This window comes from Aspergillus chevalieri, chromosome 8 (genome assembly GCF_016861735.1).
Source record: "Aspergillus chevalieri M1 DNA, chromosome 8, nearly complete sequence".
NCBI classification, from domain to species: domain Eukaryota; kingdom Fungi; phylum Ascomycota; class Eurotiomycetes; order Eurotiales; family Aspergillaceae; genus Aspergillus; species Aspergillus chevalieri.
Window position 1 is genome coordinate 2,052,420 of NC_057369.1, and position 20,725 is coordinate 2,073,144.

The 20,725-nt window shown below is 50.5% G+C and overlaps 12 protein-coding genes across 12 annotated transcripts; 5 read left to right on the plus strand and 7 right to left on the minus strand.

Moving 5' to 3' along the window:
- Positions 1 to 943: 943 nt before the first annotated feature.
- On the plus strand, positions 944 to 1,562 carry ACHE_80702S (uncharacterized protein; the record flags this gene model as incomplete). The annotated part of the gene is made up of 2 exons (XM_043284102.1): positions 944 to 1,064; positions 1,282 to 1,562. The coding sequence occupies 2 exons, from the start codon at positions 944 to 946 to the stop codon at positions 1,560 to 1,562; spliced, it is 402 nt and encodes a 133-aa protein (XP_043141315.1).
- Positions 1,563 to 3,409: 1,847 nt separating this feature from the next.
- Positions 3,410 to 4,563, plus strand: LSB5 (LSB5 family protein; the record flags this gene model as incomplete). Its single annotated transcript, XM_043284103.1, has 2 exons — positions 3,410 to 4,500; positions 4,551 to 4,563. 2 exons carry the CDS (start codon positions 3,410 to 3,412, stop codon positions 4,561 to 4,563), a joined length of 1,104 nt encoding a protein of 367 aa, XP_043141316.1.
- A 490-nt stretch (positions 4,564 to 5,053) lies between these two features.
- Positions 5,054 to 6,949, minus strand: ACHE_80704A (uncharacterized protein; the record flags this gene model as incomplete). Its single annotated transcript, XM_043284104.1, has 1 exon — positions 5,054 to 6,949. The coding sequence occupies one exon, from the start codon at positions 6,947 to 6,949 to the stop codon at positions 5,054 to 5,056; it is 1,896 nt and encodes a 631-aa protein (XP_043141317.1).
- A 732-nt stretch (positions 6,950 to 7,681) lies between these two features.
- ACHE_80705A (uncharacterized protein) lies at positions 7,682 to 9,355 on the minus strand (the record flags this gene model as incomplete). Its single annotated transcript, XM_043284105.1, has 2 exons — positions 7,682 to 9,126; positions 9,184 to 9,355. 2 exons carry the CDS (start codon positions 9,353 to 9,355, stop codon positions 7,682 to 7,684), a joined length of 1,617 nt encoding a protein of 538 aa, XP_043141318.1.
- A 676-nt stretch (positions 9,356 to 10,031) lies between these two features.
- Positions 10,032 to 11,072, plus strand: ACHE_80706S (uncharacterized protein; the record flags this gene model as incomplete). Its single annotated transcript, XM_043284106.1, has 4 exons — positions 10,032 to 10,044; positions 10,098 to 10,355; positions 10,414 to 11,001; positions 11,053 to 11,072. The coding sequence occupies 4 exons, from the start codon at positions 10,032 to 10,034 to the stop codon at positions 11,070 to 11,072; spliced, it is 879 nt and encodes a 292-aa protein (XP_043141319.1).
- Positions 11,073 to 11,344: 272 nt separating this feature from the next.
- Positions 11,345 to 12,400, minus strand: ACHE_80707A (DUF2011 domain-containing protein; the record flags this gene model as incomplete). The annotated part of the gene is made up of 3 exons (XM_043284107.1): positions 11,345 to 11,707; positions 11,766 to 12,318; positions 12,375 to 12,400. 3 exons carry the CDS (start codon positions 12,398 to 12,400, stop codon positions 11,345 to 11,347), a joined length of 942 nt encoding a protein of 313 aa, XP_043141320.1.
- A 207-nt stretch (positions 12,401 to 12,607) lies between these two features.
- Positions 12,608 to 14,103, minus strand: ACHE_80708A (uncharacterized protein; the record flags this gene model as incomplete). The annotated part of the gene is made up of 4 exons (XM_043284109.1): positions 12,608 to 12,775; positions 12,830 to 13,268; positions 13,315 to 13,569; positions 13,622 to 14,103. 4 exons carry the CDS (start codon positions 14,101 to 14,103, stop codon positions 12,608 to 12,610), a joined length of 1,344 nt encoding a protein of 447 aa, XP_043141321.1.
- Positions 14,104 to 14,931: 828 nt separating this feature from the next.
- ACHE_80709S (LAMTOR1/MEH1 family protein) lies at positions 14,932 to 15,583 on the plus strand (the record flags this gene model as incomplete). Its single annotated transcript, XM_043284110.1, has 3 exons — positions 14,932 to 14,982; positions 15,085 to 15,236; positions 15,301 to 15,583. The coding sequence occupies 3 exons, from the start codon at positions 14,932 to 14,934 to the stop codon at positions 15,581 to 15,583; spliced, it is 486 nt and encodes a 161-aa protein (XP_043141322.1).
- Positions 15,584 to 16,464: 881 nt separating this feature from the next.
- Positions 16,465 to 17,540, minus strand: UBC8 (E2 ubiquitin-conjugating protein UBC8; the record flags this gene model as incomplete). The annotated part of the gene is made up of 8 exons (XM_043284111.1): positions 16,465 to 16,601; positions 16,652 to 16,833; positions 16,882 to 16,996; positions 17,044 to 17,081; positions 17,191 to 17,244; positions 17,351 to 17,368; positions 17,423 to 17,430; positions 17,508 to 17,540. 8 exons carry the CDS (start codon positions 17,538 to 17,540, stop codon positions 16,465 to 16,467), a joined length of 585 nt encoding a protein of 194 aa, XP_043141323.1.
- An 801-nt stretch (positions 17,541 to 18,341) lies between these two features.
- ATG12 (ubiquitin-like protein ATG12) lies at positions 18,342 to 18,979 on the plus strand (the record flags this gene model as incomplete). The annotated part of the gene is made up of 3 exons (XM_043284112.1): positions 18,342 to 18,618; positions 18,675 to 18,874; positions 18,920 to 18,979. The coding sequence occupies 3 exons, from the start codon at positions 18,342 to 18,344 to the stop codon at positions 18,977 to 18,979; spliced, it is 537 nt and encodes a 178-aa protein (XP_043141324.1).
- Positions 18,980 to 19,113: 134 nt separating this feature from the next.
- ACHE_80712A (3-methyl-2-oxobutanoate hydroxymethyltransferase ECM31) lies at positions 19,114 to 20,224 on the minus strand (the record flags this gene model as incomplete). The annotated part of the gene is made up of 2 exons (XM_043284113.1): positions 19,114 to 19,734; positions 19,805 to 20,224. The coding sequence occupies 2 exons, from the start codon at positions 20,222 to 20,224 to the stop codon at positions 19,114 to 19,116; spliced, it is 1,041 nt and encodes a 346-aa protein (XP_043141325.1).
- Positions 20,225 to 20,484: 260 nt separating this feature from the next.
- Positions 20,485 to 20,697, minus strand: ACHE_80713A (uncharacterized protein; the record flags this gene model as incomplete). The annotated part of the gene is made up of 1 exon (XM_043284114.1): positions 20,485 to 20,697. The coding sequence occupies one exon, from the start codon at positions 20,695 to 20,697 to the stop codon at positions 20,485 to 20,487; it is 213 nt and encodes a 70-aa protein (XP_043141326.1).
- Between the last annotated feature and the right edge of the window lie 28 nt (positions 20,698 to 20,725).

A 20,725-nucleotide genomic window follows, 5' to 3' on the forward strand; every position in this document is an offset into this window, starting at 1 on the left:
ACCCAAAAATCATCAATGAGTGGTTTAATTGTGTGCAATGTACAATACTTCAAGATGGCATTGAACCCAACGATATCCACGACCTTGATGGGACTAGGTCTGCAATAGGTTTAACTGCAACTGCAAAAGTTATTACAAGATCTGAATTATCTAGTTGATGAGCTGTTTTACAGCCTGGAAATCGTGAGTGGGTGGCTGTGATTGAGTGTATGGGTGCTTTAGGGTGGGCCTCATCTCCATGTATGATCTTCGAGGGCAAGGTCTGTATTGAGTGTCACGGAGCATAGACGCTCACTACCTGTATAGCATGTTTTGATTACTTTGATCTGTTTGGCATGAACCCCTTCCACACACTAGATAGCCCGTCGCCGGCAGCCCCTGCCTTTTTCCTTTCTCTCCTCATGTTAGAGTTTCGTCAGATAGTCTACCAATAGATTCCTATTGCTCGAGGCCGTCACATTGAGTCTCGGTTTGGCGACCTCCCAAGTGATGATCAGTGTATGGTAGACCAAATGGCTGGACTTCTGATGAGCTTAGTCTTTCGTGGCTTGAAAAGCATTTTATTCCTTTGATAAATACCCAAAAAATCAGATGATATCAACTCTTGACACTTATGGCCATGGTAGTCATTAACACCGCATTTTGACAAAATTTGCAAAATGATAGTATTCTAATCTGTATGCCAGTGCATTTTTCACACCTTTTACAGCTATTTGATATTGGTTGTTTGCAGTGTTAAAATGATCATACAGTCAGATGGTTGAAAGTCAAATGTGACTTGGTATCAATCATATTGATAAATTGCAAGGCCTCAAGGCGGTAAATAGGCAATAGGCTGCGACAGTAGTTCAAAGAACCTCCCCCCTCCATCAGCACATCCTGTTGATTCCGTCTATGATCTTGATTCCGATATTCCCCTTGATAGAAAATCCATCCTTTCAACATGGCTCGAGTCAGTGACCATGCTCTCAGTTACTACTCGCCTTCGAATCCCTCATTATTGGCCGACGCCTCCAGCATGCATGTCGATGAAGATGACTTTCTGCAGTCTATGCAGAAGACCGGTGGGCCATATCTGTGTTCCCTTCCGGCAGACCGAGAGCTCCTTGAAGTAAGCTTTATATAAGCATACACCAAACGATGTTTCGAACGTCAAGGAAGAAACGGCCCGGATCCTGCGCAGCGCAAGAATCAACTACACCGAAATCGCCATCACTGGCTGTCGTTCCCTAGTGGATAGCAAACCTACCCCGGTGCTAACGGTTCTTATCGTTGCAAAAGAAGGCTCCCAGTACGAGAAATGGCGCGATGTCTCGAAGCGGATCGTCCATGGCATTGCTGGTGATCTGTATGATGAACTTTCGGTTAAGCTGATTGATGAGATCCTCTACCAGCGCTTCAACGCGTCTCCCATCTCGAATACCGACAGCATATCCTCTGTATGGGCCAAAGTCTTTGGTATCATCCTTAAAGAGCTTAATTTCCAAGACCCAAGATTTATAGATGATACCGGTATGGATCAAGCACCAAGAGTGAGGAGAATCCCCCCACAGTTATTGTAGGTATCCGGAAGAGAGAAATGAGAAGTTATTATGACGATAACCAGAAGGCTCAGTGCATTCTTGAATGATTTAGAATCAAAGACACGTCGGTTCTTTTTCGCCGGGTGTCGTACAGGGATTGATGTTTAAACGTCTGGCTGTCATGAAGTTGTCTATTACACAGCTTCAAATATAATGACAATTTGCCCTCAAACTATCTGTCCTGTTCCATTTGATAGTCATGCTATTTTCCTATTTCTCTATGCAAAGGCATAATGGGCACTTCTGTGTCTGCCATGTTCCGCTCCGAGTTGTCCAACACACCTTATCCATGATTTCTTCTTCTTTGAAGACAATAACCAACTCTTCCATGTGCTCAGTAGCATTCTCACATGACTCAAAATGGATAGGGGTTGTAATATCAGTACCGACATCGCGAACGGAACAAATTGAGATGCTTGTTTACCATCCACTGTAATCTGGATGTAATAAATCGGGTAGTGAAACGTCAATTTTCCAGATTAAGAACAGCGGCCATGACATGCCGCTCGTTGCTGTTGGCGAGAGGTTAGGGCTACATTGGGCGAGTTTCTTGCTTGGGATTATTGAGACAGGCAGTGTTTTGATTCCTTTCGCGTTTTTCCCACTTCGGCTGGGATATTCCACGACTCATCACTGTCTCGCATTCAAAGGGACAAATCTGTCAGGGACAAAAGCTGGCTCCTACTTCTAGCTGAATCAGAACAAGCACACATGCGGCACACTTTAGCGAGGGATAGCCCGAAACGCTCTGTTCCTCCACACCCACCTAGACAAGAGCAGCTGGTGCAGTGCCGTCGTATTGTGCTAACATATTATGGTATAAGAACATACCCAATTGTCGACAGCTTTGAACGAGAACTACTAGGAGGTCATCCTGGTAGCTATGATTGTCGAGTATCACACATATTACATTGGAAACTGAAGAAGCCCTGGCGGGATACCGGTGGCGTACCGGTGCAGACGACATCATAAGGCGTCAAGGCATCTAATAGCACTAATCCTCTTTGGGACAAGTCGGTATCAAAATGCTTGGCGAGGGGCAGATCACGAGACCGACATCACGGGATTGGGCACAACAGAGGAAACGGTTCACAAAGTAACGTCTCTCCTTTGGTTTCTCTCATCTTATATCCCCCTCATTATTCTGCAGCATTTCTCGTCTCTACACTCCCCAATTCCTTTCCATTCGTGGTAATCGGTTATTTCTACCGCTCCATTGCCAAGCCTTACCGCCCGGGATCTAACACGTCACGGCACTTTACTTATCTATCGCAAACAAGAAGCAACAAACCAAAACCACCGCTGGTCGGGCAAAGCAACAGAGCGGCTGAAGGATTGTGCTTCTCACGGCTGCATGCGCCATTCTCCGGATCTGCCGAGCTCGTTCATCCATGGGACATGGGCCTGTGGGCTTCCGAGTCCCGTGATTTGATATCTCAGAAGCACATAGTTGCATATGTCAGTTTGAGTGGATGTGACTATTAGCTGCTCGTATATAACTTGTGAGTTTATTCTGACATGATATCAGAATTGAGGCGTGTTAAGAAACAACCTTCAATATGTTCCACTCTTCGGTGAGTTTGTCTGTCAGCCAGTGAATCGGTCTGTTGCTAATGAAAGGATATGTAGAAACCGTACTCGGCTGTGACTGCACAGATCGAAGTACTCACTGGCGAACAATATGAGGTTGAGGATTCTGGTGGGATCGTCGATCTCATCGAAGCCATTCAGATCCAGGGCAGTGGTCCGATGGAAGCAAGTCGAGCTCTGCGCAAGAAGCTGTCAGTACTGTTAGCTTGTTTTCAACGGGATACAATGAGCTGACGATGTATAGCAAATATGGAAATATCCACCGCCAGCTGAGAGCGCTCACCATTCTCGACTTCCTGATTCAAAACACCGGGGAGCGGTTTCTGCGCGAGTTTGCAGATGAACCGTTGTTAGAACGACTGCGAATTGCTGCTACCGATCCCGTGTCTGATCCGTTAGTGAAGGAAAAATGCAAGCAACTCTTTGGTCAATGGGCAGCGTCTTACAAAAACACCCCGGGCATGGAACGGGTAACGGCGCTCTATAGACAACTTCCCAAGCGCAAGAAGCCAGCCAGTCAGGCTAAAGCCAAAGTCCTTCGAGACGCTGAGCCTCCCAAAGAACAACAACCACTAGGCCACACTGTGTCTATTTCAGCCGGGAACGGACCATCCATGGTTGTCGGCGGTGGATCCAAGCACAAGAACAAGAAGCAGGAAAGGAAAGAAAAAGAGAAGCAAGAAAAGCTAGCTCAAAAAGAAAAGAGGAAGAGCCTGGGCACTTTCCGCTCCTTCAGCCTGGAACGCGAGAAACCGCAAATGATCCAAACCCTCGCCAACTCTTCAGTCGCCAGCACAAACCTCCTCAACGCCCTCAAACTCGTCAACCGCGAGACCCAGCGCGTCAGCGAAGACATCGAAGTCATGAACCGCGTCGACACATGCAGACAACTCCGCCGCCAGATTCTCCGCTACATCCAATACGTCGAAACTGAGGAATTCCTCGGCGGTCTCATCCACGCAAACGAAGAACTCGTGACCGCCCTAATGGCGTTCGAAGTCCTCGACAAGAGCGTCGACTACGACAGCGACAGCGACCAAGACGTCCTTGTATCAGGCTGGACACCACGAGACGACGATTTCGACGAGAGCTTCGCGGGCCTCAGCATCAACCCGCCCAAGCCACCCCGTCCTGCTCGTCCGGTGAGTCTGCCGGTTTTGCCTTCTGCTTCGCGGCAGCAGGATAATGGCAAGGGCAAGGGCGTTTTTGATGACAGTGAGAGTGAGTCGGAGACGGAGTCGGACGATGAAGACGATGATGAGAACAATCCGTTCGGTGATCGGAATGCTATCCCGCCGGCTTCTGTTGATGCCGCTGGACGTACTTGGTGGGTTGCCTTCTGTATACTTACAACGATAAGATACTAACAACTACCAGGAGAGAAGTCTAGTCGTGCGAGTTTCGCAACAGCTCTCGCTCTCTCACATTGCTCTACCCCGCCTATCTCACCCCATACCCTGCCTATCGCTGATAGACTATACCCATTGATATTTATATTGCTTTTTACGCGGATGTCCAGGCAAGGAGGTGAACGGGGATAACTTGATTATGACTGATTATATGATCAATTGCCATTTCCAGCCTTGCTGTTGCATTTAATTGCCTTGCATAGCATGGTGTATTGTAACTTGTATAGCGTACTCTTGCGCGCAGTGGATATCGGTGAAATTAACTCGTTTATTCATTATCAGGTATTGAGATCCAGCTATAAACACGCGCATGCATGTGTGCGTCGCAATATGTACTTGAATGGTAGTAATAGAAAGAAGAAAGAGCAAATGGGTATTATCAACCAGATCAACCATATAATCATCAACATGAATCGAAGAAGAGAAAAGAGCAGTAGAAAGGAAAGAAGAATGGCGGGGAAAAAAACATGCTTACGAACACAAAACCTTCGTCTTCATCCACTCACTCGTCCCGACCCCCAGATTCAACCCGTTCCTTGCCCACCACTTCCTGACTCTCCCCTCGGCACCAGACACCGGATCCGCATCTTCAAGCGCCTCTTCAATATCGCACGTCTTAAACTCCACCCGCAACCCGCTCCGCCGCCACCACTCAAGCACATTATCGTGCCCGTTCTTGGTTGGGCCCACGAGTACCTGGCAGTCGAAGATCATCTTCGCGCCCTTTAACCGGTGCCAGAGTTGCAGGACGTGCACGTGGCCGTGCGTGCTAGCGATGCGGGCGACGGATTCGGCGTGGCTGTAAGGTATTCCCGAGGCGTCCCACCAAGCCAGGGACTCGGCGCGGCCGGACTGCGCGGCTAGGAGTACGGATTTGCCTACTTTGAGTGGGAGGGGGTTTGTCGGGGGTGCGGATGTGGAGGCGTTTCTCCACCAATCCAGGACGTGGACGCGGCCTTCGGCGCTGGCGGCTTCGAGGGCGCGTTCTGTGTAGCGGAGTTCGAGGCCCGAGGTGCGCCACCATTCGAGGACGCTGAGGAAGCCTGCGCGAGAGGCGCCGTCCATGGCGTCGGCGATGTATTCTTTGTTGGGTAGGGCGGGTGCGTCGCGCCACCAGGTGAGGATGTTGGAATTGCCGTATATTGCTGATGCGCGGTATGGGAGGTTTGTTAGGCGGGAGGTTGTCCAGAGGAGATCGAGGTGGTTTTCTGTGAGATAGGAGAGGATGTCGGTCCGTGAAAACTTGAAGATGAGATGGCAGGCAAGATCGGAGAGTGGTTTCCAACGTGGCAAGGCATCGATGCGCTTTTTGATTGCTGCAAATGAGCCTCGAAGGATGGTGTATTCTAGTGACGCGGGAGCCGACATCTTCAGGAGATGACATTGCCACTCCTTGGGAACTGGTAGATTCGTAGGGATACCAACAGCCTTGGCGGTCTCCCAGTCTCCCAGATTGTCTTCGAAAATATTCAACCATATCTCCAGCGGTAACGAGAGTGCACCGTTCTCTTTTGTTTCATTGAATCGAAGCTGTGATTGTCGCGAAATCGGGGTGATAGTCCCTGCCAACTTGTCTGCCGATACGGTCGTTTCATAATCAGCTTTGCTCGGATTCGAGGCGCCGTTTGAGAAAGAAAATCCAAGTGTCTCTTCGATAGTTCCGTGAAGCTCCTTCAACCCGTCCCACGGAAGTTGCACCAGCTCATCAGGCCCTTTTGATTCAAACAGGACTGGTGTAACGATACTGATCCACGGCCAGAATCGCTCAAGCTCGTTGAGCTGCTTGTTGCTCAGCGGATGCTCCCATTCACAAACAGTCATGCCCGGGATAAGAACAACCGGTTTCGACGACTTCCACCCACGCAAGAGGGCTAGAGTCAATGTGTTGGTCAAACCTCCAAGCATTGACCCCAGAGTTCCAGCATCGATGGGCGCCACCAGGAGCAAATCAGCCCATTCACAAAGCTCTGCCGCCTTGGCCTTTAACCACCTCCGAGCAGCCGTCTTTTTCTCGAATGTCTGGCTATCCACCGTGTCCATGTAATGCGGGACCTTGTTCATGCCCGCAAGTGACGCTGAAGGCTCGTCTGTGATCAACCGTAACTCGATCTCGGGATTTTGTACCAAGGAGGGGAGGACATTGTCGACAAAGGAACTTTCGGTCGATAGAAGCAAGCGTCTCCGGCGTGGAGGCGAGGGTGTAGTGGTGACATGTTTCGATGTCCCGTTGGCGTTGGTATCTCCGTCTCCAATTACCATTTCTTCTCTATCCCCATGAATTTCCATCTCCGTCGAGCAAAAGCCCTTCGACACGGTCTTCAAATTAAGGGGAGTAGCCGAGCTGTCCGATTTAAAACCAATAGCCATATCAAGAAACAACCGGCGGACGGTCGAAGATGCAATCGAAAACGTAGGTTGCAACGGGTCTTCTGAATCCCTTCAAAAGATAGCGACGTAACACGGTTGGGACGTCGTATGCAGGTGAACGTGTCAAGTCCCTTCAGATCACAGCCCAAGCAATTATCGTCCTTAATCCAGCCACGATATGCGATCCATGTAACCTCCGTATCCGTGGCGCAAAGTCCAACGGAGCGGCTTACCGGGGACGTAAGGATTTATGCGGGTTGGTGCTTCGTAGGTGTGTCGATATTAAATCGGATGATCAAGGGCGGTGTATCTTCGAGTTGTACGTGCTTTATTCCAGGCGAATTAGGGGGGATGCGCTGGTCTGGAGTCGAGGAAGTTGCCACTGTTTCGGAAACAAGAGAATGTAAAGAGTAGAGCTAGAATGCGCAAGAATAAGAGCGTCAAGTCGTCAGAAAGCGTAACAACGAGGATGCAGAACAATGCAGAGAGAACAAAGCGCAGTGCAGTGGATGGCGAAGGTTGGCGGATTGGTCAAGATGGAACCATCGACCGTTGAGTGACGAAGGCATTTCCCAATGTGGTCATGTCGGCGATCACCGTTGATTGGTCAGTGCCAAGGAAACTGGCGGTCTGTGGGTCTGGCCAATCAGGGCGGAGGATTAGAGCATCAGGTCTATACTTAGAGATCTATCTAGGCTATCCATATATACACGCTTGTACAAGTATACACAGTCAGCGCTCTCGTCTGGCCAGGTTCGTGTGTAGTTTGTGCTCTCTCATGGCAATACTCGCCAATGCTCCCAAGACAGCCAGACCACAAAGAGTTAGAAAGACAGCCCGCAACGAGTCCATATACGCAGCCAGCGCACCCAGTCTCCAGTCCGTCGGAAGCTTGCGAATTTCATCCAGGTTGTCGCGGATGCGAGAGATTAGTTCCTTGGCGTGCTCGCGACCGCCAAAACGAGACCAGAGGCCGGATTTGAGAACATTCTGGAAAACAGCAGAGGCAATGGTGATGCCGATGGTGCTTCCCGTACTACGGAAGGCATAAGATGCAGATGTAATGACGGCATGGTGTTGATGGTCGACCGCAGAAATGAGCGCAACCAGGGTGACCGTGAGCATCCCGCCGTAGGCAGTTCCACCCAGGAAGAAGTAGATGAAAGGCAGCCAGGCAGGAGTGTCAAGCGACATGGTACAGATCAACGCTGCCCCAAGAACCATAAGAGCCATGGAGACATGGCTGAAGGCCTTGTAGCGGCCAGTTGCGCGCATGAGTATTCCAGCTCCCATGGATCCAAGGGAGGTCCCAATCGCCTGGGGAATCAACCTCGCACCAGCCGCAGTTGCGGACAGACCCTGGACTTGGAAGTAAAGTGGCAGGTAGAAGAGGAGTCCAAATACTGCCATAGTAGTGAACCAGTTAGTCAAACAAGCCGAAAGGACGGTCCTATTGAGCAGCAGATTGACCGGAATGACGGGCTCAGACGCCAGCTTCGACTCGACATAGACAAACAGCCCCAGGAACACTGCGGACAATGGCAGCGTTGTGAGAACGAGAGGGTGAGACCATGGCACTTGGTTACCACCCGTATTGAGGCCAAGCAGGAATGTCACAAGTGTAATGACCAACGTGATGGCACCTAGGAAGTCAACGCGCTTCAGTCTTCCCGTACTATCACCCTTCACTGGCACCTTCACAGTAATAGCCACCAGAATGCCAGAGACTACGACGAACGGAACTTGAATCAAGAACGCCCATCGCCATCCCAGCGTGTCATTGATCCAACCACCAAACACACCTCCCAGTCCACCGCCAGCACCATAGCAGATATTACCAATCCCTTGCCAAACACCTCGCTTCCGAAGGGGGACCAGATCCGAGACGATGAATGTTGAAATCGCAGTCAACCCACCACCTCCAATCCCTGAGACAACCCGTCCAAGCACGATGACCCATTCAGCTTTGGCCAGACCGCAGATCAAATTTCCCGCGGCGAAAAAGACGTTGGAGAAGATCAGACCAGCGCGCCGGGAGTAGATGTCCGTCAATCGTCCACTAATGGGTTGGAATGCGGCATTGGAAATCAGATACGCAGTTGCCAGCCAGGAGAGCAGCGATAGCGAATGAAAGGACGAGGATATCGGGACGGTCAGAGTCGCAACGATGGTGGTATCTACAGATCATTTACCGGGATTAGCATGGCAGACAAACCACGGACTGGTTATCATACCAAGAGCAGCCAAAAATACACCCACCCAGATACTACCCAGAATTAGGACCAATTCCCTTGTGCTGGGCTCCTGAGCCAGGGGAACTTCGGAATCCTGAGTTGCGGCTGTGCCCGGGGGTGCATGTTGCTGTGTATTCTCGCGTAGAAGCGGCGTTTGCTCCGTTACGGGCATGGTGTGTGGTCCGTACGAGTCGGCCGTTTGAAGATCGACTCCGGTCAATATCGAGTATCCGTGGAGAGTCTTTTGTAATATTTGTAGAAAAGGGTCTTCTGCGCGCAATTTAAGGCACAAGCACGAAAGAGGAGTCGCAGTTGTTCCGAGATGCGGAGACTCGAACGGAATGATCCGTCCGCAACTGTGGTTGGCATTCCATAGTAGAGCTTATGATAACATCAATTGTATCCGCAGACTGAATGACACACTGCACTGTATAGCTGCAGTACAGCTGGCCGATATAACTCCGGCCCATTTCACTACCCACCGTTAAGTTCAGGGGAACTACGCGCTATCGAGCAATCAAACCAGGGCCAATGATTGCCACGCACTGATGAAATGTGGAGTTTGACGGCGGGTGATGAAGCTCAGGAGGGGCTGTGGTCCGTCCATCGTTCGAGAAAAGAACAGGAGAAAAAACATTATTATTATTACTAGCAGCAAGAAAAGGAGTCGGGATATTGACGTCCGTGTCAGCCGTCACGTGGGATGCCAATAAATAACCTCCGTCGCGCTGTTGATCTCGACCCCGAGCTCCTTACTCTGCTTCGTTTTCTTCTCATACTGCTTTTCTAGCTTGTGTTCTGTACAGTTTTCTGTTGATTTTTCGCCTTTTTCATCGCCAGCCATCAAAATGCCAGGTGTCCGTGAGTATACCGCTGCCATATTTGCATACCTCTTCGTTCGCTAACCGCCCAAGCTCCCAACGCTCTCGCCCAGTTGAAGAAGGGCCTCAAGGCCATGTTCCGTAGCAAGAAGAAGGCTGCAAAGAAGCAAAAGGAACAGGAGCAGGCTCCAGGTAACCCTGCAGAGACAAAACCTACTACGCAGACTACCGTTGCTGGCGGTGCTGCTGCCGGTGCTCCTGCCGCTCCTGCTCCTGCTCCTGCTCCTGCCCCTGCCCCTACCCCTGCCGCTGAATCGAAGCCTGCGGAACAAGCACCAGCGCAGCCCACTGGTACGTTCTCCTGAAACCCTCCCACCTCAACTCCTGCTGACAATCGCTTTTTGTGTAGAATTGGAAGCTCCGGCCGCTGCTCCCGCTGATAAGCCCGCCGACAAGCCCGCCGACAAGCCCGCTGAAGCGTCGCAACCCGCCGAAACAAAACCAGAGACTACCACTCCGGCTGCTGCTCCTGCCGCTGCCGCTGCCCCCGCTACGGAGACCAAGCCAGAGGCTGCCGCTCCTGCCCCGGCCACAGAGACTCCTGCTCCTGGGCCCAAGACAGACGCACCCTCCCAAGAACCAAAGGCAGAGGCCGCCGCTCCCGCTGAACTTGCTGCTCCCGCCCCGGCTGCGGAAACAAAGACTGAGACTCCTGCTCCCGAATCCAAGCCAGAGTCTACTCCTGAGGCCCCTGCTCCAGTTGCTGCTCCCGCTCCTGCACCTGCTTCGTCCCCGTCGCCTAAATCCGAAGCTCCTGCTCCGGCCGCTGAAGCACCAGCTGCTCAGCCTACAGAGGAGAAGCCTGCTGAGGAAAAGCCTGCTGAGGAAAAGCCTGCTGAGGAAAAGCCCGCTGAGGAAAAGCCTGCCGAGGAGAAGCCTGCTGAGCCCAAGGCCGCTGGACCTGAGAAGCCTGCCGAAGCTGCTGAGCCGGCGAAGAGTAAGTCCATTTTACTCTCTTCTGCTCGAGGATGATGCTTACCCTACACAGCTGAAGCACCCAAGCAATAGACTTCGGTCACTAAGGGCATGCCCTGATTTGTTTTGGTTTCTTGTTTCCTACGTTTGACTCAGTTTTATGTTTATACCTAGCATTAGATACCCATTCCTGTTGGGTTTCGACATTGCGGTTGCATGGTGGATTTTGTTGGTCTAATTATACCCTTAGTTGTTTATGTTACGCAATTACATGTTGAATATATTGTCTTCGTTCAGTAATCAAGCTCACCGTTCCACTACAAGTGTATCAAGCTACACAAATCAGGCCAGCTACGTTCACCCGCCTACTCCTCACCCCCAGATGAATCATCCCCACCCCCATCCGCCATAACAACATCCGGATCCTCCCCATTAGCCACCGCAGCCGCAGCCTTCTGCTCCCTCGCCTTCTGCCTGCGCTTAATCTTCCTCTCGCGATTCTTGCGATTTCGCTTCTCCGCATCGGCCTGCTTCGCCGTCTCCGCGGCCGTCACGCGCTTGCGCAGCTGAATGCGTCGCTTTTTACCGGGCTTTTTGTGGGATTTGGGCGTTCGTGTTGTTGAGGGGTCGGTCGTGTATACTGCGGTAGCAGGGATGGAGGAGTCTCTGGGTAGTTTGGTGTGTTGGCGTTTGAGGTGGATGACACGCCAGGGAAGATGGCAGCCGGGCTGGATGAACTCGTTAGAAGCAAACCCTCAATAACTGTAGGGATAGAGGGTAACTCACCCAAGGCTGCACACTAGCCCAACCAAGCATATGTTCTCCAGTAACAGCGACATCCTTGAATTGTCTACGTTTCAGCCCCAGCTCTTCATCCTCGACTTTATTCTCTTTCGAACCAGAAAGTAGGCCCGGAGTCGTGAAATAATAACGCCATCCACGGAACGGATTCACGAATCTGCCCTCTGACAGATCCGCGGGACCGGGCGTTGGCGAGCGTACTCGGATTCGTAGTTTCTGTGTTTGTGATGCGCCAGATTCATCTCTCTTTTGATCTTTTTGTGGTGCGATAGGTGTTGTGGTGGACGGTTTCGGTGCGCTGAAGAGCCTGAATTCGAATTCTTGTTCTTCGTCCTCTCCTCCTTTTTGTTCTGAGTTGTTGGTCTCTGTTGGTTCTGGATTTTCGGTCGCAGCGGTTGTCTGCTCAGGCGCAAAGACGTCGACGTTGAAGTTGAGTAATTCGGCTAGGCGCTGGTGGCCATTTTGATATGCTATTTCTGGGGGTGGAGAAGGTGATGGGGAGGAGGATTCGCGGGAGAGGATATCATCGCGACGGACGCTGGTTTTGAAAGGTTAGCTTCATTGCGTTTCGAGTGGGTCCATGATTAGACGAACCGTTTTGCTTCTGGGATCTCGAACATTTCGAGCGGCTGATATGTGTTCTCTAGGTGATTGGTAATGGGTTTAATTGCAGGAAGTCCCCTCGTGGAGCTGTAGATGAGGAGTTGAGATTGATAGTGCGGCGGTTGAAAATTGCCAAGCCTATTTCCACAGCATGATAGCGTTACGGCCACGACATGTATCTATCGGAGGTTTCATACAACATCAGAAGGACTACTGTCTAGTAACTAGAGCTTTTTAGCCAGGCTCTTCTCTGTCTTTAGCCGGATACCCGCTGCCAAACCGGCCGCCGCCAGAGCCATTCCTCCTGCATAGAAAATTGACGGTCGATATGCCTTGAGACCATTGTCTTCGCCGCCAGCGGCGTCCAGTATATATCCCGCAATGGGGGCACCCTGCACAGTTAGTATGCAAACACACTCAATGCTTTGAACAACAGAGGTACATACGAAAAGATATCCCCCAGCCCATCCCGTAACAATCATCCCCATAGCCACCGAAACCCTCGCGGATCCAAAAACATTCCCAACAACAGTTGGCATAGTCGAGAAGAACCCCCCATTCGCCATCCCATTGATGATAACAAACACAATCAAAGGCCCGATGGACTGCGAGACAGGCCAGAGAATCAGCATGCTCAACGCACTCAGCAACAGCGACATAAACAGCGTGTTCAGCGGACCCAAGGAATCGCAGCAGAAGCCGCAGAGAAGACGTCCGATTGCGGAGGAGAAGTTGAATGCGGCAACCATGGCGGCGCCGACGCTGGATTTCATGCCCATTGCATTAGTGTACAGGGGGAGGTAGAATGCTGGGACGAGGAGAGGGAAGGTTGCGATTGCGCTGGCGATGAAGAGGAGGATGAAGCGGACGTCGCGGAATAATCGCCTAGGGCTTTTTAGCATTTGTCAATCTGATTGTTGCGGACACATACCACTCGACGAATTTGGTTGGAGGGATTGGAACTCGTTGCTGGATCAAGTATGCTGGTGGCAGACCTGTGGCTAGAGTGATGAAGCCCAGGATTCTGAACGTCCATGCTGTGCCTAGACTGTTGAGCAATGCATTGAGGATGAAGCTGATTACTGCACCTCCAAGACCACCGGCAGCGTAGACGATACCGTTTGCAACGCCACGTTTGGTTTTGAAGTATTGCGCGGGAATCACAGAGACGACCATGAAACAGACACTACAGTATATCGTTAGCAAACGCACGAGGAGAACTCAGGGTCGTTCCGTACCTGATGCCAATTCCCATAACAACGCCTGCTGTTACAAAAAGTCCGCCAATGTTCCGAAACGCAAACCCACTCAGTATCTCCCCCAACCCCAGACAGAAGATACCGAAGAGACCAGCAACCCGTGTCCCGATAATACGAATGACCCGAGCATTTATGATTCCCAAGAACGAAATACAAGCAGGAGCTAGAGAACCCACAAACGATAGAGTGGACGACGACGACACCCCCTCCTTGACTAGGGCAGCTTGCAAAACTCCCCAGCAATATGCGGTTCCAGTCACCCACCAAGTAACCATTGCGCATCCGGAGATGACAACCCAACCATTACCTCCGTCTGGGACTTGGGAGTCTGCGAGGAGGGATGCTTGCATGACATTGTCTGCAGTGGGTGCTGTAGTTGGGGCTGGGGCCTTTAGCTGTCTCTCTTGACCTGGATTGTCTTGTAATTCGACGGCTGTCGTTGTTTGCTGTGTAGATGCCATGGTGTAGTGAGCTCAATTGGTGTACGAGGAGAGTATTGAGAGAAGAGGGGAGAGGATGTCTTTAAATACACTCATAGTCTACATAGAGCTATCATCATTGAGCCGTATTCTACCGTACAATCCTCTAGATCGACGCAGTGGGTCCATGTCATAGGGCGTGCTCCATAAAAATCAATACACAATTCTTGATTGGTGGGTATGTTTTAGCTTGTCGGAAGCCCTGGCTTAGATCTAACCAGTAACCAAGTATGGACAGAGTACATATCAGGGTATATCTCGCTGATAAGATACTTAGTATAGAAGATGCTGCTTTGTATGTGTAGCTTTGGAAGTACCTAGATAACTAGACAAGTACTCCGATGTGCTACAAGCAAGGAGAGTTTACCCGGTGGCATTGGCGCAGAACCAGGTCCTTCAGAACTGTCATATGTCAGCGTCATAGTGAATATCTGCACTGCAATGCATACCACAAATCTTACATGTATTAAATAGTTCACGAATGTTGAATGCTACAGAGTAGTGAATCGATGTCATCACAACGCACGTGCCGCCGGCCACTCGGAACCCGCGACCGCCTCCCATTCCGATCTCCTGCGATTTGACGGTTTTCTTTTTGCAACCAACTCTCCCAGCATCACCTGCTGGTGTATCCATCTTCTTATCTCTTCTACTCTCATTGCGTCTCTTTAACTATCCACTAATCTGTTATTCTGTGTATCTTCCATCCCGTACATACTCTACCACCCGCATCGCCTTCCTTTTGGCTGCGTCCATTCATTCTTTCGATTTTCAGCACTTTTGTGACTATCACCGTCTAGAGTATCGTAAATGGGGATTTGCGCTTCTTGTTTGGGTCAGGGTCGCCGGGACCACAATGATGTGAGCCCCAGTTCTGTGCGCAGTCGGGGGATGAGCGTTGTCTTCGCTGCCCACTCCCCCGAGATGATAAGCAAAGGATTCTACTAACGTGAGTTGAAATAGTACGAATCCACCCGCCTCCTAGACGATGACATCTACCAGTCCGGCTACGGCTATGGCGCCCTCAGCCATGCGAACCAGATAAACCAGCCGGACCCGGAGTCCATCAAGCGCGAACGAGAAGCTCTCGAAGCCATCTGCCAACGAACCTCCGAGTTCGTCCTCCATCCTCCGTAACTAACCACCATACCATCATCATCCACTGACAAGGTCCAATAGATCCGTCATCGACATCTGGTCCCTCCAACCCCAACCTCACCTCCAACCCCGCGCAACTCTTCCTCGCTCGAATTCAGGATCCCGAGAAGGCACCGCGAAAGGTGATCCGCCTGTCGTTGTAACCGCGCCCTCCGCTGCGTCGTCGAATACCACTTCGGATAATGGCACGGGTGCTGTACCGAAACACTGGGGTGAAGTCGTTATCAATCCGAGAAAGAATCGCGGATCGAAAGCGGGTGGGAAGAATGGGCGTGATGTTTTTGGTGTTTTGCAGGTTTCGTGACGGTCGTATCGTGGATATTGCAACAGGTAGACTTCCCAGTGTGTTGATGTTGAGCGGGATGATACCACTTTTCTGACACCAGTTCGCATCGGTTGATTAGCATTTCTGGAAGCTTTTCTTTTCTCGCTCGTTTCGTTTCACCGTGGGTCGCCGGTCGACAGGTCTCTTTTCTTTCTTTTTTTCTCTTCTCTCCATTGCAGCGATGTCATAATACCCCTCTTTCCCTTCGACCTTTTTGGCTTTGGCACATTTATTTCATTGTGTTCGTGGTTTCGTATGTATGTCTCTTATGTCTCTTCTACTGTTGTCAGACTGCATCCTTCGCTATTATTTTCCTTATTTGTTTTGAGTGGGCGTCAGAGCATTTGCATTGCGCATTAGATAGAGCGCATGACGATCGTATATCTTTTCCTTTTTACAAGATGTTCCTCAAGATATACGATGCAAACCGGTGCCATTCTATTCCACAATTGGTGGGAAGTATCATAATAGAACGCGAGACCAGACGCCATTCAACTGCAATGCATATGTATATGTTAAACATCTGCAAGTATCAAGTAAAAGCCAAGGTCAAAGTTCGCAACAAGAAAAGCAATATCAAACATAGACGGCGGAATGAACAAAATCCGAGAGATGAGCTTGAGCTTGTCCTATCCGAGACTCCATTTCCACGACCGCCGTAGTTCAGTTCAGGTGCGCCAGGTACATATATGTCAAGAAAAAAAAAGAAAAAAAAAACTCCACCTCGAAGTAACGCCAGCTCGATCCCGATATGACATAGACGAAGTGCATAGATTGGGGGGAATATAATGACGAGGATGCAGTATATAAGAGGCCAGATTATCAAACAATGAGAAGGATACGACAAGAGGAAGTGCTGGTTAGACATCGTCCATTGTGCCGGCGGGCTCTTCGCCGCCGGATTCATAGCTACCGGCGGAGCTTAGCTCGTCTTCCGACTCGGTGTCTTCTTCGGCGTCGTCGACGGCGTCTTTGCTGGCGTATTTTGCCACATATTCTTAGACTATGAGCATTTGGCTTCAAAAAAGCAGTTTATGGTATGCATACCCTTCACTTTGGCCTCATAGGTCTTGGGTTCCCTCATCAACATCGCCGCAGCCTCGCCATTTAGAGGATCGGCGGGGTTCGGATAACGCAGGAGTTGGGGAAGGAAGACTTCGAAAATATTGATCATGTCGTACATAGGCGACCACGTTTGGTTAATCACGTCCAGGCAGACCGATCCGGAGCTAAAGGCAGGTTAGCATAATCCAGCAGTAGCTGGGTAAAAGACCTACAGCTCGTCAATATTCGGATGGAAGATCCGGTTAACAAAACCGATGCTTGGACTTTTGTACGGATATTGATCGGGTAATTCGACGTGAACCTTCCAGTGACCGCCGGCGAAGGGTGCTGTTGTTGTTAGTGAGTGAGCGAGTAAGGGGTTGCGCAATACATACTCTCGTCCGGGCCTTTGATGCGCACGTAGAATTCTTGCCTGCGCCAATATTAATATCCTTTCGTAGTCAACTTGCGCATTGAGCGTGGGGGCCATCTGGGACGTACACTATGTCGGTCAGCACTTGTAATGAACGGTGGCAACATACAGGCGAAACTCACTATTGTCATTGACCAAGGTCACCTCATAATCACTCATCAACCTATGCGAAGCGTCAGCACAATACTCCATCTCATATTTATCTTCCGGAGGTCTGTGTCATTTGACAAGCGTCGTCGCGGGGGAGAGAGGGGTCGCCATCCGGCAACGAGGGAAGCGCATACATCCTGTGCGAAGGTTAGCCATGATTCCTGTAAGCAGATAGCCGGAAAATCGCATACTTCATAACCTATGGAGCCGAGAGAGAAACACGCAGGTCAGCCATTCTGCTTCGGCCATAAATCCGGGTGAATTCCGCTGACTTACATCCGTCTCGATTCTCCGCTTTGGGCTGCTCATTTTGAAGTCGTAGAGTGAACCAAAAGACGTCTTATATCAAAGGTATGTTATCTGCAAAATATCCAAAGGAGACTTTGTCCGAGGTCGTGTTGTCGTTCCCCCAAGGTGAAAGGGTGAAGTGGGGAAAGGAAAAGGAACTGCGGGGGAGGAGGAAATTCTGTTTGGAGTAGAAGATTAAGGTGAGGATAAGAAAGGAATGTCCGGTAGGGTTCGAGAAATGGTATAGAGAAAGAAGTGAAGAAGCTGAGAGAAGAGTTAGAGTAGGGCAGCGAAATGAGGTGAAGTGGTGAGGTGGTGAGGTGAGGCGGGCATGATAGTAACGATGATGGATGCCGCTTTGGGATTAGTTCGGGCAGAGTGTCAGGTGGCTCCGCTGACTCAGCGTCGAAGAACTGGACAGATACAAACAAGACAGTAAAAGGAGAAAAAACTAAATCAGATTTGATTATAATGTCCCTGGAAAGTATGCTGCTGTGCAGTAAAATTGAGTTGTGTTGACATTCTAGTAGACAAGCGCTCGCCGCGCCCCTCCGAACTGGGCCATAATCCGCTACAGAATACCTGTACATACTCTCCAATATTCTTGAGATAATCCATCTATTGATTGTTCATGCGTGGACAATTGTCTACTGATATACGTACTTGATGCGATGTTGTGGTGCTGCATGTGACCTCATTGGAACTTCAACCTCAACCACCATCACATACTATCTACCCCTCTACTTTCACGCAATCATCTAAATCTCCCCTTCTCTACCTCACTGCTCCACCAACCAACATACACATCAAAGTCAAAACACCATGGACCTTTCTTCCTCCCCAGATCCCTCTGCTCGCGCCTCCCCAGCCTCAAACGCGAAGGCCAGCACCTCCACACTAAGCCATCGACCAGCCAGTCGACGACAAACAGACTCCCCAGGAAGCAGAACCAGCAGCAACAATAACAACGCACCAATCCCGGATGAAGAACATGGCGCCGATATGCCCATGACTATGTCCGCGTCGGTAGTGCTGACTAGTCTGCCTCGTGATGCGCATCAGGCGTTGGCCGATGCGGAGAATATCGATACGGGGAAGGGTATGCAACCTTTTTTCTGGTGAGATGAATTTAGAGAGATATGCTGATTGTGACAGTCACGGTTCGTTTCCAGCCTCTGCCGTCAGCGCCTATTCTGAAGAATCGGGTGTTTAAGATTAGTGCTTCGCAGAAGTTTGAGACGGTCGTTAAATTTCTGAGGAAGAAGTTGGACTGCAAAGATACAGACTCGGTGTTTTGCTATGTGAACAGTGTGTTTGCGCCTGGGTTGGATGAGGGTGTTGGTGGGCTATGGAGGGTATGTCTGCTTTGACCTATTCAGTAATGATACTAACGTCTACAGTGCTTCAAGACGGATGAACAGTTGATTGTTGCATATTCCATGACGCCTGCGTTTGGCTAAATAGCTATCGACGCTTTTAACGATTAATGAGATACATGCTGCGTCGGATGACAACCGACCGCCGATAATACCATGCTAGATACAATGATGACAATGATGTTACAAAACGAAAGAAAAGCAAAACCGATATGCAATCATTTGGAGTCAGCCTGATCAACAGCCTCTTCAAACTCCGCAAGTTCCTCCTGCGAGATGGGATAGGTGTATTCCTGCGACGGAAACGCCCGACTCTTAACCTCCTCTTTGTATTGCCGAATACCCTTAAGCGCCTCGCCCCAAACATCAGCATACGTCTTGACGAACTTGGGGAGAAACCTCCCCGGCGGGAAGTTGCCTGTCATATCGATCTGAACGAGAACCTGTCCCGCACAACCGTTCCCAGCACCGATGCCAATCGTTGGAACTTTCAGTTTCTTGGTGATAATCGCCGCAACCTCAGCGGGGACCGCCTCAACGATCATCCCGAAGGCACCGGCTTCTTGCACGGCAAGGGCATCTCTCAACACTTTCAGTGCACCGGCCGTCGACTTGCCCTGAACCCGGAATCCACCGAGAGCATTCTGTCTTTGAGGCGTGAGACCAACGTGCCCCAGAACGGGAATACCAGCCTGCGTGATGCGTTTGATTGTCGGCGCCATATCCTCCCCTCCTTCAAGCTTGATGCCCTGCACACGACCCTCCTTCACAATACGAATAGCGGACTGCAGCGCCTGCTCGGGAGAAATCTCATAAGAGCCCATTGGGAGATCACCAACCTGTCAAACACATCAACCCAGTCCTAAATACAACGCAAATCATGGCTGCTTCCAGAGCAAGGAAACTCACGGTAAACGCACTCTTCACCGCCCTCGACACACTCTTACAATGCAGCAACATCTCCTCCAACACAACCTCACCCGTATCCTCCATCCCCAGCGCAACCATCGCCAAACTGTCCCCTACAAGAACGATATCCATCCCCGCAACCTCGGCGATATGTCCGCTCGGGAAGTCATGCGCCGTGAGCACAGAGATCGGCTCGTTCTTTTTGTAGAGGTTGCGGAGGGTTTGCAGGGTTACTTTTTTGCGTGGGTTGCTGGGGGTTGAGCCCATGGGGGAGTGGGAGCTGTGGCGTGTGGGCGTGGTTGGGGTGTGGCATGGTATGAAAGAGGTGCTGAGTAGTGACGGTGTTGTAGGTACCGGTACCCGGGGTCTGATGGACCGTAGGGAATGGGTGAGATAGCCCGCGGCTGATCGGGATGCCATTGTGAAATAGACAATAGGAATTGATCAAATAGAAACAATGATACCGTGTGCTCCGCACTATGTAGATGTACACCACGCGACAAACGTCCGAATGCGGTATAATGTCGTCACGGATCGATCAATCAGATCAATCAGATCAACCAAATGGATAAGATAACGCAGGATTTTCAGATGCTTCAAATCAAACAGCAAGATATCTCCACGTTTATATCAATTGCAATTTCACCCGCAGACCGACTCAGGGGAAGACTGTTTCTTTATTAACCCACGAACGTGCTGGTATATGCCGCGTAGTCCCGAGCATCGGCGTCCCATTTTGTCAGTGTCTTCCTTTGTTTGGTGACCACCTCTTTCTGCCGGGGTTTGAGCGGGCGGTAGACGGGTGGGCTGGTTTTTGTGCCGAGGTATCTGCTTGTTGTCTCCGCCGGAGTTTGATGTTGTTCCGGTGCGGTGGGACTGGGGCTAGGTTCCATATTGCTGGGACTACGTACGGAGTACATA